The 19,108-nt window shown below is 41.2% G+C and overlaps 1 protein-coding gene across 1 annotated transcript in view; it reads right to left on the reverse strand.

Moving 5' to 3' along the window:
• PTPRJ (protein tyrosine phosphatase receptor type J) overlaps positions 1–19,108 on the reverse strand; it is a 163,680-nt gene that overhangs the window by 8,168 nt on the left and 136,404 nt on the right. Inside the window, exons 9-21 of the mRNA XM_029060042.2 lie at positions 18,092–18,352; positions 17,023–17,292; positions 15,752–16,030; positions 14,338–14,469; positions 12,804–13,008; positions 12,445–12,563; positions 11,660–11,747; positions 9,364–9,405; positions 7,228–7,236; positions 7,036–7,123; positions 5,791–5,881; positions 4,405–4,478; positions 4,174–4,308 (exon numbers count right to left, since the gene is read on the reverse strand). Coding sequence (XP_028915875.1) covers positions 4,174–4,308; positions 4,405–4,478; positions 5,791–5,881; positions 7,036–7,123; positions 7,228–7,236; positions 9,364–9,405; positions 11,660–11,747; positions 12,445–12,563; positions 12,804–13,008; positions 14,338–14,469; positions 15,752–16,030; positions 17,023–17,292; positions 18,092–18,352 — 1,793 coding nt within the window. The remainder of the gene's footprint in view (positions 1–4,173; positions 4,309–4,404; positions 4,479–5,790; positions 5,882–7,035; positions 7,124–7,227; positions 7,237–9,363; positions 9,406–11,659; positions 11,748–12,444; positions 12,564–12,803; positions 13,009–14,337; positions 14,470–15,751; positions 16,031–17,022; positions 17,293–18,091; positions 18,353–19,108) is intronic.

The following is a 19,108-nucleotide window of genomic DNA, read 5'->3' on the forward strand; positions in this document are numbered from 1 at the left end:
AAAGCACGTTAGTACAATATTTTGCACACAGTAAGTGTTCAGTAAATACCACCGAGGCATATACATATCTGTAATTTATTTATATTAATGCCGGTCTCCCCCTCTGGAATGTAAGCTCATTGGTAGGGAATGTGTCTGTTTATTGTTATATTGTTCTCTCCCAAGCGCTTAGTACAGTGCTTTGCACACAGTAAGAGCTCAGTAAACATGATTGAATGAATGAACAGGAGAAACCACAGTAAAGACTGTTCTACAATTCTAGATTTCCTTAATACACAGAGACCCAGTGCAAAGGATAAAACAGAAAGAAACGCTATACTCTTTCATTTGTGTGACATTAGACAAGTCACTTAACTTCTCTGTACCTCAGTTAAGTCATTTGTAAAATGGGGATTAAGGCTGAGTCCCATGTGGGACAAGGACTGTATCCAAACTGATTAGCTTGTATCTACCCCAGCACTTAGTACGGTGCCTGGCACATAGTAAGCACTTAACAAATACCAATAAATATATATATGGCACTCTAAGGAGGAAATGTAGGGCCAAAATGGAATCTTAGACCCTATTTTCACTTTTCTGAGGAAATACATTAGTTCACGGTAACTTATGAGCCCAACAGTTCCAATCCATCAGCACAACAGTGAAGTTGGCAAAAGCAAGAAAGGGATGCATCCAAACTGCTGCCCCGCTAATCCAAGTACTTATCATGCCCCACTTTGATTACTGCAACAACCTCTTCACTGATCTCCCCACCTGCTGCCTCTCCCTTCTCCAGTCCAAACGCACTAAAAAAACCCCCTCAAAAACCCACAGTCCACATTCCCCACTCCTCAAAACTCTCAGATGTTTGCCCATCCAATTCCAAATCAAACGCAAACTCCTTACCGAAGGCTTTCAGCCAGTCAGTCAGCTCCCCCCTCCAACCTTACTTTGCGGATCTCCTACTACAACCCACATCCTACCTCTGGCCTGGAACTCCCTCACCCTTCACCCTTCATTTCTGACAGTCCACCTCTCTCCCCACCTTCAAAAATGCCCCTCCTAAAATCCCATCTCCTCCACAAAGCCAGCCCTGACTAAGCCATAACTTCCCCTATCTGCCCTCCCCTCAGGGTCGATTAAGCAGTTGGCTGAGTTCCCTTTAAACACTTTCACAGCGTTTAGGTAAACATCCTCATACTCTACTATTTCCCCTGTCCAGGATTTATTTTCACCTCTCTCCCCGCCGTGGACTGAAAACTCCTTTATGGGCAGGGATTGCATCTTCAAATTCTGTTGCATTATACTTTCCCAAGAGTTTAGCACAGTGCACTGCACATAGTAAGTGATCATAAATACCACTGCTTGATTGATTCCCTGAATGGTTAATTGCTTTCTTCATCAGGGGGCTGGGTTGTCGAACTAGCTGTTTACTGATAACGTCCTGACTTTCTCACTTACGTATTAAAAACCTAAGGCACAGAAACAATTTCCCCAAATTCATATGGTGAGTGAATGGCAGAATCACATATTGAACAACAATCACTGAGTTTCCTGTTTGGCTTTGTCTACGAAGCCATACTAACTCCACTGGCAGTGAACAAAATAAAATATAGCTGCTAAATGATTACTGCTCCTCAAGATTTACTTGTCTTAGTAAGCAGCTTTGCTCTTTACTTAAATGGAAGAAAAAAGACATCGTTACTACCCTTGCCGAGACACCTATTCCGATGTATGGCAATCTTGCAAATATTCAAAAAAAACCCTGTTTTCCCCCTGCCCATCTAGTACACTTAGAGAAAAGCCCAAGAAATCAGCAGTTTTTCCTGCTCATTTAGCACCAAATGTATGTACCTTACTTGATAAGTGAATGGGTCTGACATTAATTAGGTAGAGGAAATAAGAAATGACTATTTGGAATAATGCCAATAAAGGCATTAGTCACCAGGTCTATACCAATTTTCTTCTTAAACTGTGTAGACCAATATGCTAAAAAGACCATGTCACGAACAGTGGAAAAGATGAGTGAATCATGTTGCAGGAATACTAGGTCCCATCATCTGGCACTCCAATTATCGATCCCTGGCTAGTAAGGCCTAATGGAAAGAGTCCAGGCCTGGGAGTCAAAGGACCTGGGTTCTAATCCCGGTTCCTCCACAAACCTGCTGCATGACATTGGGCAAGTCACTTCACTTCTGTATGCCTCAGTTTCTTCACCTGCAAGCAAGTATTTCAACACCTTTTCTCCCCCCTACTCAGACTGTGATCCCCAAGAGGGGCCAGATTATCACTTTCTACCCCAGTGTTTGGGACATAGTAAGCCCTTAACAGATGCCACAATTATTAGATAAGGGTAATTCTCAACACCATGTACACTTTGTTAGCATTAGTTTAATATCAGTTTCCAGTAACAACCTTACAGTAATCTCTCCATGAATAAAACAGTGTTCTTTTATTGTGAGATGAATACATGAGGGATTTGTTCTCATGATGCAAAGGCCATTTCCAAACATTAGCTTTACTGGAAGCTCAGTATAGTCAAACATTTCTTACAACCTGAAGAGTTAACCTCCAGAGTGCAAATTCAGTCACAGTTCAAAGATAAAAGAGTCCCATGATTCTGTCATCTTTAATCCCCACGATACTGCATTTACCCCCAGTAAGAAACAATGAGAATGGCAAACTTTTTAAGTGTGATTTCTGCCAATTTTTACTTGGAAGTTTTAAAACAAAAAACACCTAATTGCAGAAAATACATTTTCTTTTTTAAATTACTATACCTTTCACAGACCAGGAAAAATGATCCAACACCCACAGAATAATAATAATGTTGGTATTTGTTAAGCGCTTACTATGTGCACAGCACTGTTCTAAAGGATGGGGTAGATATAGGTTAATCAGGTTGTCCCACGTGAGGCTCACAGTCTTAATCCCCATTTTACAGATGAGGTAACTAAGGCACAGCGAAGTTAAGTGACTTTCCCACAGTCACACAGTTGACAATTGGCAGAGTTAGAATTCGAATCCTTGACCTCTGACTCACAAGCCCAGGCTCTTTCTACTGAGTCACACAGGCTATGGAAACCAATGGGCCAATGTTAGGCTTTTTTGGGAGTTTTTTTAAATGGTATTTGCTAGACCCTTACTATGTGCCAAGCACTGTTCTAACAGCTGGGGTAGATAAAAGGTAATCAAGTTGTCCCATGTGGGGCTCACAGTCTTAATCCCCATTTTACAGATGAGGTAACTGAGGCCCAGAGAAGTTAAGTAACTTACCCAAGGTTACACAGCAGACAAGTGATGTTGCCGCGATTAGAACCCACGTCCTCTGACTCCTAAGCCCCTGCTCTTTCCACTAAGCCCTGCTGCTTGACAGTCAGTCGTATTTATCAAGCACTTTCTAAGTGCAGAGCACTGTACTAAACGCTAAAGAGAGTATACTCTAATAATAAATGTTGTCATGGGAACTCAGAGCCCCACATCACCAACCCAATCACCTCTGACCACTCTGGCTCCATGGATTTAAGGGAGAAGGGGGTGACCTTCTGGCCACCTTGGATATAGGTCTCCAGGTCTCCATTGCGGGCAGGGGAAAAGCCACACCCTGACACATAGGGAATCGTGGTACCACAGGCCTAGAACCATGTCCCCCAACATCATCTTCAACATCCATGGTATTTATTGAGCGCTTACTATGTGCAGAGCACTGTACTACGCACTTGGGAGAGTATAACAGAGTTAGCAGACACGTTCCTCCCCACAATGAGCTTACGGTATCGAGGGGGAGATAAACCCTAATATAAATAATTTACAATACAGAATTTAAAGATATATACGTAAGTGCTGTAGGGTTGAGAGTGGGGCAAACATACAACGCCCAAAGGTCACAAATCCAAGTACACAGATTCATTCATTCATTCAGTCGTATTTATTGAGCGTTTACTGTGTGCAGAGCACTGTACTAAGCGCTTAGAAAGTATAATTCAGCACATGACCCAGAAGGGAGAGGGAGGGGAAAAGAGGGTTTAAATGGGGAAGGTCTTCTGGAGGAGATGTGACTTTCTGTGATTCCAAACAAGTAGGGCAAGGCAGCAGGGAAGTAACATGAATTTACAGAACCGTATTTTGAACTCCTGGGTGGCGAAGGTTACTCAAGTTAAAAAAGGAAATTAAATCTTTTCAAAAGACACTCACCCTGCCCTGTTCAACACATTTGGTTAACATAACGATGGAGTATATATTTTTCTCCCAGACCATACGCCAGAAATCATCTAATGTGTTAGGTAAGGGTCCTTGGGTGGCAATAAAATCCTTCTTCGAGTGGTATCCCTTAAAAGAAAAATTAATTCAGTTTTAGGCGACGATAGGTATATTTTTAAAATATTATGGAACAAACAGTTATAACAATTACACAGAGTGACTTACGGGCATGTAGTTTGCATTAATATAGTCATCTGTCATATGGTTTTGAATGGAAAGCTTAACCCGAGAAATATCATCTGCAATATAAAAAGAAAACAACGTTTATAGAATGGAACTATTATAAAAAGTGAAATACAAGTAACGAAACTACAGCACTGCGAATCAGAGATTCTGCACATTTTCTTTAAGGATTTGTGGACTATTATTCAGCATATATAATGTGACTTTTCTTGTTAACAAAAGGATTTTGCTTTTTTTCATGTACAGGAAACCTGCAAAATTACCAACAGGTACCTTCTAAACACATACATGCTGAGTCAAAGTACTAACCCAAAATGTAGCACATAAAGCTAAAAGTTAGAAACCTAATCCTAGCTGGAAATCTTATACTGACTGGTTGATCACAACAAACATAGAGTAGAAAGTCAATCGTCAAAACTGAGTCCAAAGTTGGTTCGAGGAAGACTTTGGCTGGATCCGCGATGATCCGGTGTGTGGGATTGGTCTGGGGGCTTTGGTGCCTCGGGGCAGTGATCAGGATAAAAGCCGAAAGTTCCCACGGATCAGGTATTGTAAGTTTCTCTCTAGACTGTAAGCTCCTTTTGGGCAGGCGACATGCCGATCAACTCTGGCACAGTGTACTCTTCCAAGCCCTCAGCACAGTGGCCTAATGGAAAAACCATGTGCCAGGGAGTCTGAGGACTTCAATTTTCATCCCAGCTCTGACACTTCCCTGCTGGGTGATCTTGAGCAAGTCACTTAACTTTTCTGTGCCTCAGTTTCCTGAACTGTAAAATGGCAATTCAATACGTGTTCTCTCTCCTAATGTGAGTCCCATGTGGGACAGGGACTTTCTGGCTTGATTATCTTGTATCTACCCCAAGGCTTAGAACAGTGCTTGACGAATGGTAAGCACTTAAGACATATCATTATTACTAGTACAGTGCTCCTCACACAGCGAACACTCAATAAATACGTTTGATTGATTCACTGACTGAAAGGGAGGGCATGCGAGCTAGTCAACTGGGGCAGAAAACAGGGAAGACCGGGGCAAGGGGGAGGGGGACGGTTACTCTACTACATTATCCTCTCAGCAGCATAATCATCAATGGTATCTTCTGAGTGCTCACCACTGATTGACTGATTACTATACTGTATTAAGCATTGGGAAAACGTACACAGATGAAAACTACCCACATCCCTTGACCCTACAACTTAACTTCTGAGATAATTTTTATAGGCATCTGGTGCATTCAGGTAAGTATTCTACATATATCGATAATTCTAATAAATTTAGAAGATGCTACTTTTGCTTATTAGTCTATGCATACATTTATCAGTTAAAAAAACAAACAAGATAATTTTGACCAAGCAAATGAAATAACTTACATGGTAGAACATTATTATATCTGTTTTTTCCCCTATTCTCAGTCATTTCCGCTGCATATTTGGGTTGATTAACTCCAACGAGCTTTAGATCCTAAATGTAAGATTAAACGAGGCTCATAAAACCGCTTTCCAGACTGGGTTTACACACAGTATCTGTGGCTACTGCTTGAATACAGACGACTACCTCCACAAGTCACTCATACAAACCCCAAAACACCTCCAAAATGACTTCCCCAGCTAAACGGTTTCTTAATAATAATGATAATTGCAGTTTGTTTTAATTGATAGATGCCTTTGGTGGGGGACGACATAGTCCTCTCCCAACTACTGCTGCCCACAAGATATTTTTCTATTCAGAGAGAGTGAGGGAGAGGACAACGAGAGAGGACAGAAAAGGGAAGAAGAATGCAAGTTTCATTTGAGCTGTGGACAGGTAACATGTCTACATGTCTGAGAAGCAGTATGGCTCAGTGGAAAGAGCACCAGCTTGGGAGTCAGAGGTCATGGGTTCTAATCCCAGCTCCGCCACTTGTCAGCTGTTTTGGGCAAGTCACTTCACTTCTCTGTGCCTCAGTTACCTCCTCTGTCAAATGGGGATTAAGACTGTGAGCCCATGTGGGACAACTTGATTACCTTGTATCTCCCCCAGTGTTTACAACGGTGTTTGGCACATAGTAAGCACTTAACAAATACATTATCATTATTATTATTATTACCAACTCTGTCATATTGTATCTCCCAAGAACTTACTACAGTGCTCTGCACACGAGGGCTCCATAAATACGAATGACTGATTCAAAATGATACTTCTGAAGGTAAGAAATTATCAGTTTACATAGGCACAGCTGGTAAAACCAACACATGGATTACTGACAATGCCTTCAGCACTGTGGGAATACAACGGTTGTATCTTGTTGGATTGTTCTACTGGCTACCCAAGGGGCCTGCTGCTGTTTTCGTTTCTTTATTCAATGCCTCAATCTCGCCAAACCTTTACTCTATGACAGCCCATTTACAACTATACAGTGTTAGTCATTAAGGCTGCTTTAAGATATGAAAGATCTTACTGTTTACAATAAGAGTGAGATTGGTATTTATCTTCTTTCTACATACACTGTTTGCCACACCTGTCTAATCCCCACCCTCAGTTCCTAAACAAGAACTCATTATCTATCAAGAAGCATTTTTAACACCACCCTCCACAAAAAAAGTCCCTAAAATTTAAATTCCTTGAGGAACACATACTTCATACTCTTCTGCAAATCCACAGTTGGAGTCAGCCTGCTGTTTCTTGAAGTAGGATTCAAAATTTTCCACTTTAATTAACTTTGATCTATAAAAATAAAGCTACTTTTTAGCATTCATTTAACATACCAAAATTCAGCATGGGAATAAAAGAAGACAAAATATTTTGAAAATATAAATAAGTTTACTTACTTTTTTGGTCTGACATAAAAAAGGAGAGAAAAACAAACAGTCAATCACTGTAGTTTGGCATTTAGGTTTCAACACAGTCACACGTCAGATTGTAAGCAGCACATTTTTCTCATAAAAAAGTGACTCAGACAATACTTGAAAAACAAATTCTACAGAATAAAAAACAAATTCCCTCTGCATTGACTACATATTCCATTGACGTATTTATGAAATTTACTACTGGCCCCACACCATAACAGGTAAAGCCACCTGGGTGGGGCACTTCTCAATGGCAGGCATCATTGGAATTGTTTGAATTAATAATAATAATTGTATTTGCACTCAATAAATACCACTGATTGGATGACTTGGATGACTAAGTGTCAAACACTGTACTAAGCGCTGGGGTGAATTCAAGCAAATTGGATTGGACACAGTCCCTGTCCCAAGCAGAGCTCAGAGTCTCAATCCCCATTTTACAAATGAGGTAACTGAGGCACAGCGAAATGACTTGCCCAAGGGCACAGAGCAGACATGTGGCAGAACCTTTTACCCCCCGCCCTGTGCTCTATCCACTACGCATGCTGCTTCTCCTCTATGAAGGACTTCTAGCTAGGATCAACTAATGTGTCTTAGATATAACCTAATAATGAGAATTAGTAATGTTGGTATTTATTAAGCGCTTACTATGTGCGGAGCACTGTTCTAAGCGCTGGGGTAAATACAGGGTAATCAGGTTGCCCCAGGAGAGGCTCACAGTTAATCCCCATATTACAGATGAGGTAACTGAGGCACCGAGATGTTAACTGACTTGCCCACAGTCACACAGCTGACGTGGCAGAGCGGCATTCGAACCCATGACCTCTGACTCCCAAGCCCAGGCTCTTTCCATTGAGCCACGCTGCTTCTCTAGTACTATTCTCAATTCTCCTATAAGATAGAGAGCTAGTGTTCTTGCAAAACTCCATGTTGAAGGAAAGTCATTTCTTCAGTCGTATTGTAAGCCCGTCAATGGGCAGGGATTGTCTCTATCTGTTGCCGAACTGTACATTCCAAGCGCTTAGTACAGTGCTCTGCACATAGTAAGCACTCAATAAATACTATTGAATGAATTTACTGAGTGCTGCGTGCAAAGAACTGTACTAAACTCTTGGCAGAGTTCAATATAACAATGAACAGTCAGTCACTCTTCCATATCTGACACCACATTCAAAAACACGTGCCCATGTGCAAAACCGGTCATTCTGACAGCATATCACTCCCTATCCAAAAATGTTAAACTATTGTTGGAAAACATTGTCTAATATTGTCCTCGCCAAAACATGTAGTGAGATCAGGCCTTATGGAAAAACTTAATGCTCAACCCCCCGCCACGCCCCACACTGCACACACACACCTTCAAAGCCCTACTAAAAATCACACCTCCCCCAAGAGGCCCTCCCTAACTAAACCCTTATTTTTCCTACTAATCCTTCCTTCAATCAATCAGTGGTATTTATTATTCATTGTGTGCTGAGCACTTTACTAAACCTATGCACATGGATCCAAACCTCTTAAGCACTTAATAATATTAATAGTAATAATAATTATGGTATTTGTTAAGCCCTCACTATGAGCCAAGCATCATTCTAAGTGCTGGGGTAGATACAAGGCAATCATGTTGTTCCATATGGGGTTCACAGTCTTAATTCCCGTTTTCCTGATGAGGTAACTAAGGCCCAGAGAAGTGAAGTGACTTGGCTAAGGTCACACAGTAGACAAGTGGCAGAGTCGGGATTAGAACCCATGACCTGACTCCCAAGCCCGTGCCCTTTCCACTAGGCCACTGCTTCTCTTAATATTCACCACATCCCCAACCCCACAGCACTTAGGCACAAATCCTTGTGCTCTCCCATTCCCCCATCAGTAACCTCCATCTAGACTTGCAGGCAGGTAATACTGTCTATCAAGTCTACTGTACTGTTCTCTCCCAAGCCCCTTGTTCAGAGCTCAAGATACAGTAAGCACTCAATAAATACCACTGATTGGATGACTGACTGATTAATTGCTTAGATGTGCCCATATGCACCAGCAGAAATCAAAGACATCAACTCAAATTCCCCAATTCCCCACTGGGTAACTTTAAAATCATGATTTGCAGATGAAATATTAACTCACTTTATTTGAGAAAAGGACACTTCATTGTTTTTTGCATATTTCCTAGAGCCAAAAAAAAAAAAAAGGATCAGACCAAAAATACGGGTAAAACATTCCACAGCTTTACAGGAACCCTCTGTTGGTAAATAAATTTTCATGTATGCCCTTTATGAATCTTTAGCTAAGGCTAAATTCTACCAGATTTTCCACAAAACTGAACAAAACATTGATATAAAGAGTTAAGTTTACTTATTCCTTCCCTTCCCCACCTCATAGATCAATAACATTAGGATTGCAATTGGCCCCATCACCTTCCCGCCCCACAGGTTTGTGACAAGGTTTTTCTTGTGACTATGTTACCTTAATGTGAAAGAGATGAAAAAGACTCAATTCGTGTTTCAGAGAGAAAAAAAAATTGCAGCACACTTCAGTTAATCAAGCATTCCTCAGTTGAGCTACGAAATATATGCTCCAAATATGAAAGGATGGCCTTAAGGAAAAACACAGCTTCCACACGCTTTCGACATCAAATGCAAAAGCAATACTAATCCGTGACAGGTCTAGCCGGCCCTGCAATAAATTCTAGAAAGTGGGCTTTCTGACTTGATAAACCAAAGGTATTCTGAATTCACCCACAGGCAATCTACCTCCTACAGATTTAACTGAGGACTGCTTCCTTGAAATAGATCAAAAGAATAAGAAGGTAAACCAGGAATCTAAAACTTTAATTCCAGGCAGTGGTATCAAAACTATTTCCCTAACCCAAAATCTTGCCCCACTTCCAGTCTCAACAATCCTACCATAACCCCTACCTTACTCTCAGCAACAAGTTCTCCATAACTTCCGCTGACATGACTAGGAATCTGAGCTCTGACTTAATGGATAGGACTGGGGCATGAATCCGGGCCTGGGCATTTGTTAAAGAAACCAGTTCCAGTGCCCTCAAAAAGGAAAGGTGAGAAACTCTATTTACAAGAGGTGAGGTGGCCACAGGATATTGCCAACCCAGGTACAATCTATCAAAGGTATTTACTGAGCCCTTACTGAGTGCAGAGCCCTGTACTAAGCACTTGGAAGAGTAAAATACAACATAATTGGTAGACACTTTCCCTGCCCACAAGGAAGTCTAGAAGAGGAGCTTACAGCCTCAAGGAGGAGTTTAGGACAGCTAGATGAGGTTGCGTTTAAGCCATAAATACAACCGTAAACCACAGGAGGCCAGAGAAGTCCTGGTCTCCATAGTTGGCCCCGTGGGTATGATGTCAGCCTCTCCCAGACAGTTTTTCAGGCATGAAGGGTAGCAAGGTAGCTTGCCCCACCCTTGTATTTGGAAAAGAACTGGAGGGAGAGCCAAAATGGCAGCTCCACCTCTTGTCAACTGCTAGCTGGGGTTTTTGTGGGTGCCACGGAAGCTGAGCAGAAGTGCAGATTGGGTCCTCACATCAAGAGCAGGGCCTGGCGTCTAGCACGGTGCAAATGGGGCCTATTTCCAGCCTAGATTAGGGTGAGAGCAAGTCCTTGCAATATGAGAAGCAGCGTGGCTTAGTGGAAAGAGCCCGGGCTTGGGAGTCAGAGGTGGTGGGTTCTAATCCCAGCTCTGCCACTTGTCAGCTGTGTGACTTTGGGAAAGTCACTTCACTTCTCTGTACCTCATCTGTAAAATGGGGATTAAGATTGTGAGCCCCAAGAGGGACAACCTGATTGCCTTGTATTTACCCCAGCGCTTAGAACAGTGCTGGGCACATAGTAAGCCCTTAACAAATACAAATGCTATCATTATTATCATTAATATTATTATGAGTGGGAGCTGGGTGTGAGCGGAGCTAAGAACTCTGAAGTCACAACCAAAACCAGCTGCTGTAGTGATGGGATTCCATGGGGTGATGCAAGCAGGCACCTGACTTTGAGGCCGGGGAACAGGGAAGCAGTTTACATCATCCCCACAATCCCCCACAATGCTCAGATAGGACCAGAGGCGAGGTGGTGACGAAGTAGGTGCTGCTTTACATTTCGCCCCTCTTTACAATCTTCCCTGCCTTTAGATTGTAAGCTCGTTGTGGGCAGGGATCGTTTCTACCGATCCTGTTGTACTGTACTCTCCCAATCGTTTAGTACAGTGCTCTGCATGCAGGAAGTGCTCAATAAATACCATCTCTTTCCTTCCCTTCTCTTCCTCTCCCCCTCTTCTCCTCCTTCTCACTCTGCTTCTCCCTCCTCCCCTAAACCCCACCAGCCCTTCAAAGCTCTTCCTCTAAGCTTGCTCTAAATGAAAAGTTCAAGTCCCTGCCAAACAATGAAATCAGTAAGCATAAATTACCTTTTCCTTCTCCAGAAGATAAAGCCTCCCACAGCCACTACTACAAGGGCACCAAATATGCACCCAAATACAGCTCCACAGATAACACCTGGTGGAAAAAACACATGAGAACTCAATCGTGCCACTCACCTAAAACAACAAACTGACAACAGTCTGGATGAGGCAAGGTAGCTCTTCAGATGTCAGAAATGTTTGAAAAGCAAAAGGCCGAAGTGGTTTAAGGAAACTTGAATTTTCTCCTTTGAGAAGCCGCACTCGTCTGCTCCTGGCTAGTTATTAGCAGAGTCATCCTTCAGGGATAGTTTTTAAAAAATCAATTTAGGATACAACTAATTCCCCATTCCAAGGTTGGATAGGGAAGCATATTGGTATGGCAAGCAAGGATGGGACACTACTTGAGTGAAGAAAAGGAGAAAAGGCCTATTTCTGCAAGTGAAAAGGAAATGGATAAAGGGCCAATGGCATTACTATTAGCGGTTTTAAGTCTAGGAGCAGAAGAGGAGCATAAACTGAAGACACCAAAGAAGGAGATCAAAAGAGACAACTGAAACTCTTGAGAGAGGGTCCCCACTTTCTAAGAAATGGTGAACAAGACAAGCAAAAACATTCAACTACTTTTTGACCTCACCAAAAAAATCTTACAGCATTAGCTATCATCATTATTATTACCACAACACTGAATGAAGTATATACTTTGTTACTTCCTGGCTTTCTTCTAGGGATTATGGAAAGCATAACAGCCAACATAAAAAGTTATTCCCTTTTGCCCATTGTTTTCTCCTTACCTGGATCTTGCGGTAGTGAAACTGCATTTGAAAATGGTGTGAATGACACATAGCTTTCCTCTTCCTCAATGCGTCCTTGTTTGCTGAAGTTAAATTTGGTAAAACCTGCAATACTAGTGCTGTCAAAAGGAAGATGAAAAGGGAGTTAAGTCATGTAAGCATTCAAATTTCTTTAGGAAAAAAAATGGGGGGGGGGGGGTGGGAGAATACAAGATTTGGCTTTAAATTTCAAGTAATGCAGCTGAGCTGAAATAGGGTAATAGTAGTTAGTAGTAAGAGTATTTACTGAGGACCTAATGAATGCCATGCATTGTACTATACACTTTGGAAATACAACAAAAGGTTAGCTAGGGAAATACCGGTATGAGCTAAGAGGTTCCAATCTCCCATTGAAATAGCCTCCTGTGGTGGATTCATTTCCCACTTCAACTTCATATTTCAAGTCATCGGACAAAACTGAGGCTCTGTTTCCTTCAATTTCTATAAAGTAAGTCACATAAGTATTGGATTCCTTTTTCTTGAAGTCCTCATATGAGTAGTTCAGGACATTCTTGTGAGGGTTACCTATGAAATAAACACAACATTCACATTTAAAACAAGTAGGGGCTCACAAAAAAGCAAGAACCCATATACTATTTTTATTCACTCCACAGTTCTTTAAGTAAGTACCTTCTAAGTAAATCAGATCAAATGCTTGAGTCAAACAGCCATTCAAAATAAGCTCAGGAAAAGATTAAGGGTGTAAGATTTGCAAAAATTAAGGACTGGGACTCAAGAATCCTCAATCTCCCAGCTCTACCCCTGACTCAGAGACAGGGTGCAGATCACTTAACGATCTCAAATTTGTTACTGAAACCAGATAACCATGCTTGATTCCTGACTGCCTCTCACAAGACTGGGTAGCCATTATCATTATTCTTCTGGACTTGCACCTTTTATTTACCCCCAGAGCACTTACGTAAAATAATCTTACGTAAAATTACATAAAATAAATCTGTATTTATTTATATTAATGTCGGCCTTCCCCTCCCCCACCCCCACTGGACTTTAGAATTTGTCTATCTACTCTGTCATATTGTAGTCTTTTAAGTGCTTAGTTCTGCACACAGTAAGCACTAGAAAAATAGAATTGATTAATTTATTTCAAGTTTTTGGTCTCTATTATTAGACCACTATGTTGAAAAGAATGGAGTCTAGGATTCTGAGCTAAATGGGGTGCCAATTTTGTTTGGGGGTGGGGGAGGAGGTGAAGCAGCCAAGGTCCCCCAGATATCATTCATCTAAGGAACTCAAATATCCCACTGGCTAGCCTATAAAAAAGAACCAAGGCCTTAAGTAAAACCAAGTGGAATTTAGATTTACCTCTCAAAAGCAAAGAACCCAAAAGGCAATGAAAACCTCCTTAGTGGAAAATTTTAATAACTAATAAAACTTCATCTTTGAAAATCCAGTCCCCCAACTGTGATATGCACAAAGGATAACTTGATTACTTTCTCCCTAAAACCAAGACTGCTGTGATATTACACCACCTGAAAAAGAACCTGCTCTGTGCAGAAATCATGATGGGAACCTAAACCCTTGGGCAAAACCACCACCCTAACAGAGTGTGTGAGCTACAAATAATGAAAGCTACAGTGTAAAACAAATATTTATCTGAATGAGCACATTTACTTTTGTATTGTCATATTGTACTCTCCCAAGTGCTTAGTACAGTGCTCTGCACACAGTAAGAGTTCAAAAAATACAACTGTCTTGTCTTATGCCATCGAGTTGTCTCCGACCCATAGTAACACCATGGACACATCTCTCCCAGAGCAACCTTAGGGGTCACCAAAATGATGCTACTACCGCAAGGTCAGCATGAAATAACTCAACCAAAGAGGAGCTCCTTACCTTCCCCTGTTGTGAGGATTACTGCATATGCTTTAATTGGTCCATTCGTAGCCTTAAACCCACTGAACTTAACTTTCAGTGAATTGTGACTGACAGAAATAACATTTGGTGGTTCAACTGGTTCAGGAGGATCTGTGCCAAAATGAGAGTCATTTCTATATTAATAATAGAAAATAATGAAGTTTCACATGATAATACTTGCCTCCTGGTGGAGCCATTCTAATCGAATTAAAGGGTAAGAATAGCAATATTCCCAATGTTGTGGATTACACACTTTTCACCTGCATGTCTGCTGTCCTTTTGGGGTACAATCTGATTAGGTCTAATGACCAGTTCTGTACAATGTTATGATGATGACTATGGTACTTGCTGAGTGCTATTCTGTGTCAAGCATTGGGATGGATACAAGTTAATCAGCTCGGACACAATCCCCGTCCCTCATGGGGCCCACAGTCTAAATGGGAGACAGAATAGGTACTGAATCCCCATTTTACAGTTGAGGTAACAGAGGCACAGAGAAATGAAGTAACTTGCCCAAAATCACAAAGCAGGCAGGCAGCAGAGCTGGTATTAGAACCCAGGTCCTCTGATTCCCAGGTTTGTGCTCTTTCATTAGGCCAGTAAGATACCATTTAGTATTTTCAGAGGGGCAAGGACACAGAAGTGTAGCACTTTTTCCACAGGCTCTCTCTGCTTCAGGACAACCTCCCTGCCCAGAGCATACAGAATCTTTGTGAGAAAGTCCCAATCTCTGGGTGCATTAATGCTGGGTATTTGCTAATTGTCAAACAGTATTTTTGATAAAAATGTAGGACTCAGTACAGAGCTCCACACACAGTAAGTGCTCAATAAATACAACTGATAGACCCATGATCCCATATGCATCAACTGCAAGCTCGTTACAGGGAGGGAACGTACCTACCAACTCTGTTGTATTTTACTCTTCTAAGCGCTTAATACACTGCTCTGCCCACGGTAAGCACTCAATAAGTACCACTGATTGATCTCTGAATGATGTAGCTCTTGGGTTTGGTGTCTGTGTATAAGGCAGTAATATCAGGGATAAGTGGATTTTGCCTGTCACAAGAGATTCCTAAATCACAGTGAAATAATTTTTGCTAGTTATTCTCGGTCTCATTATTGAGAAACTCATCCCTTCTCTTTCAGGTTATATCCCATGATCTATAAAATACAAGATGCTGAATAAGAATTTTCTCCACAGGTTAATCTACCACAAGCCCTTGTCTCACTAAAATATTACTATAATGCCAAATTTTCACACAAATTACAAACTATGAAAGGAATGGCAATCAAGAAATCTTCATTTGAAGGGGGGTACATTGTGATACCTCCACCTTTAATCACAATCACTGCATAATGCTGAAAGTGCCAGCTACGAATTTTTATAACCCACCCGTGATATCCGTAAGACAGCTTTCTTCTCTTGGAATACTCTCGTTTCCACAGGACTGGGTTGTTACACTGATATTGTACAAAGTGGCATAATTTAAAAGGGTCACATTTGTCACACTTGGGGAGTGACAGGCTGGAAGATGGGTCTCATTCCTCCAATCCCCATGGATCACTTCCATTTTGAAACCGGTATTTGTACCAGGAGGGCAATTCCACTTCAGAATTAGGGCAGGCTGTTTGGGCACAGGTTCACACCAAAATGAAGGCAAAGGTGCAGCGACTAAAAGAGAAGAAAGCAAGTTGCAGCGCCTAAATAAACAAAGTGGATTCATTTTATATTGTACTCTCCCAAGCACTTAGCATAGTGTGCTGTACAGAGCAAGGGCTCAATTAATATGACTGACTGAATGAAATAAGATGAGTACATGTCTTTCCACTCCAAGACACTCCAGGGGCTTCCCATCCACCTCCACATCAAAGAGAAACTCCTTACCATCCGTTTTAAAGTACTCAATCGGCTCACCCCCTCCTACTTTACCTCAGTGATTTGTTATTAGAGCCCAGTCCCGTATGCTTTTCTTATCCAATGCCCAAACTACTCGCTGTACCTCAGTCTCATATATCTTACCACCAACTTCTTGCCCATGTCCCCACACTGGCATGACACCCTCTCCACCTTCACATACGACAGACCACCAGCTTCCCCACCTTCAAAGCCTTATTAAAATCACATCTCCTCTAAGGCCTTCCCCAATTAAGCCCTCATTTTCCCCACTCCCTCTCCCTTCTGAATCACCTACCAATCAATCGATCATATGTATCGAGCACTTATTCTGTGTGTCCAGAGCACTGTACTAAGCGATTCGGAGAATATAATGGAGGAGGTAGACACATTCCCTGACCAAAATAAGCTGGATCTGTACCCTCTGAGCACTTGATATTGACCCAACCCTCAGCCCCACAACACATACATCTATATCCATAATTTATTTTATTGCCTTTTGCATGATCCAACTGCTCTAAGATGTCAAACTCTACTTGCAATCCATCTACAACATATTCCCAACACTTCTGTTCAGTAGCATCTTCTACCAAAATGAGCCCAGAACTCACTCCTCCCCTTCCTTCATTTTCTAATTTATACCGTGATGCTTGTGAAAAAGGAAAGCCAAAGAACTAAATGTCAATTACACAGGGAAACAAACAGAACGGGTGCAGAAAACACACTGTTATACCCTAGGAAGCATTTCTTTTCAGGGCCCTGACATTTACCTGTACATTTTGATGTGGTGGTGACTGGCTCTCCCTCAGTAAAGTGATCCCCTGCTTGTGGAACTACTCTGAACGTGTAAGATGTACCGGGGCTTAATCCTGTGATGTTAACACTCGGAACATTAGATGTTTCGTTTCTGGCAGTTTCGTTATTTTCAATACATATGCGATAGGTATATGCAGCAGAAGCGTTATCTTGGTTTTGCCATCTTAAGGTCATCTCTGTCGTGGCAACGTTCAAAACTTCAATGCCAAACACCTTGCTAGGTCCTGTTCAATAAAAGAAAGTTAGTCAGTCAATCATATTTAGTGAGGGCTCACTGTGTACAAAGCACCGTACTAAGCACTTGGGAGGGTACATTATAGCTGACACATTCCCTGCCCACAACAAGTTTATAGTCTGGGGACGGGAGGGGTAGACATGAACATAAATACATTACAGATATATACATAAATCCTGTAGGGCTGGGAGGGAAGGTGAATAAAGGGAGCAAGTCAGGGTGATGGAGAAGGGAGTGGGAGAAGAGGAAAGGAGGCCTTAGTGCGGTATAAGTGAATACAGGAGCCTTTACTGAATCCAAAAAACAACAAAAAAAGCTAAATTATTCCAGACAGAGACATTAATGATCAACAACTGTGGAATGGTGCAAATAAAATTTTAGACAATAGTTACAGAGATTAGTCTTCTTGAAAAAAAAAACTGCTTTTGAATTTCCTACAAAGCCTTTTTTCTTTTAAATGTAGCTCATTTATTTTGGATTTGCTTTCACAATCATGGGAAAATATATTTAGTTCCTCTAAAGAATGGTGAGCGCATTAAGTCATTGTGGGATTTTAGCCACCAATTCTAAAGTAAATGCCAGTTCTGTCTGCCTATGCCACCATACCGTATGACCTGACCAGAAGTTATGCCAATACAAATGTCAAACATTAAATATAATTAATAAAATTTATCAATTTCATTAATTTAAATACGATTTTCCACGAGAAAGACTGAACCTTTTCTAATCGACTTAATCTTTCCTCCCTTGACAATGACGGAAGCAAGAACACATTGTAAAAGACTTACTTGTATATACAACGGTTGAGTTTGATCTCCCTTCTGTCTGATTTTTCACTTCGGGAAAGATTGTGATGTTATAGGGTGTACCAGGGCTTAGCCCGGTGAGGCTAGCATTTTTGAAAAGGGATGTTAGGTTCCAAAATCCATCTCCATTCACCAATAAGTGATAAAGGTAGGTGTCAGAAGCAGTGTCATTGTTTTTCCATTCTAATTCTATTGTAGTCGTATTCACTCCTACAACTTGGATATCAAACACCGCACTGGGTTCTGTTTAAAAGAAGGGGAAGAGTGCACATCAAGAAAGGGAAGAAAATGGGATGATAAAAAAAAATTATAGGTCCAATACAACTCTAAGACTATTCGGGAAAAAATGGAAACAATACACAGCATCCATGTGGTGACATTATAAATAAAAGGGTGTTCCTTAAAGAAAAAAAAAGGAAAAAAAAGAAATCAATAGTAAGAGTGAACAATAAAGTTAGTAGATATGAATCCAGTCTTCAAGGTACCTTGAGGACTCACAATCTAGTGGGGGCTAGATATTAAAATATATTACCAGGTAGGTAAATTCATATGCATATAAAGTTATATACACATGTGCCTTGAGGGGTTAGCAGACCCTAACCCCACTGGGAGGCTTAGAAAACTACTGAATTCACTTCACTTTCAATGTTAGAGAAAAAACAGATGCTACTTTGCCCCCAGGGCGATGATAGTGTATCATTATGGATTTCTATACTTACTTTGCTCCTATAAATTAAACATTTCCAGATCTACTATCTCACTGACTTGAATTTTCCTCATCTGTTAAAAGACCGTCCCTTTCAATTTTCCTTTGATCAGGTCTAAAGTGTTTACGGCTTTGCCCAGCTAATCAGTGACAGAATAGAAAGCAGAAAGCAGGACTCCTGACATGGAGTCAATCCTCTTTTCACTAGATCATCAATCAATCAGTCATATTTACTGAGCATTTACTGTGGGCAGAGTACTGTAATAAGCATTTGACTATCCTGCTGATGTCCA

The sequence above is a fragment of the Ornithorhynchus anatinus genome, chromosome 3 (genome assembly GCF_004115215.2).
Source record: "Ornithorhynchus anatinus isolate Pmale09 chromosome 3, mOrnAna1.pri.v4, whole genome shotgun sequence".
NCBI classification, from domain to species: domain Eukaryota; kingdom Metazoa; phylum Chordata; class Mammalia; order Monotremata; family Ornithorhynchidae; genus Ornithorhynchus; species Ornithorhynchus anatinus.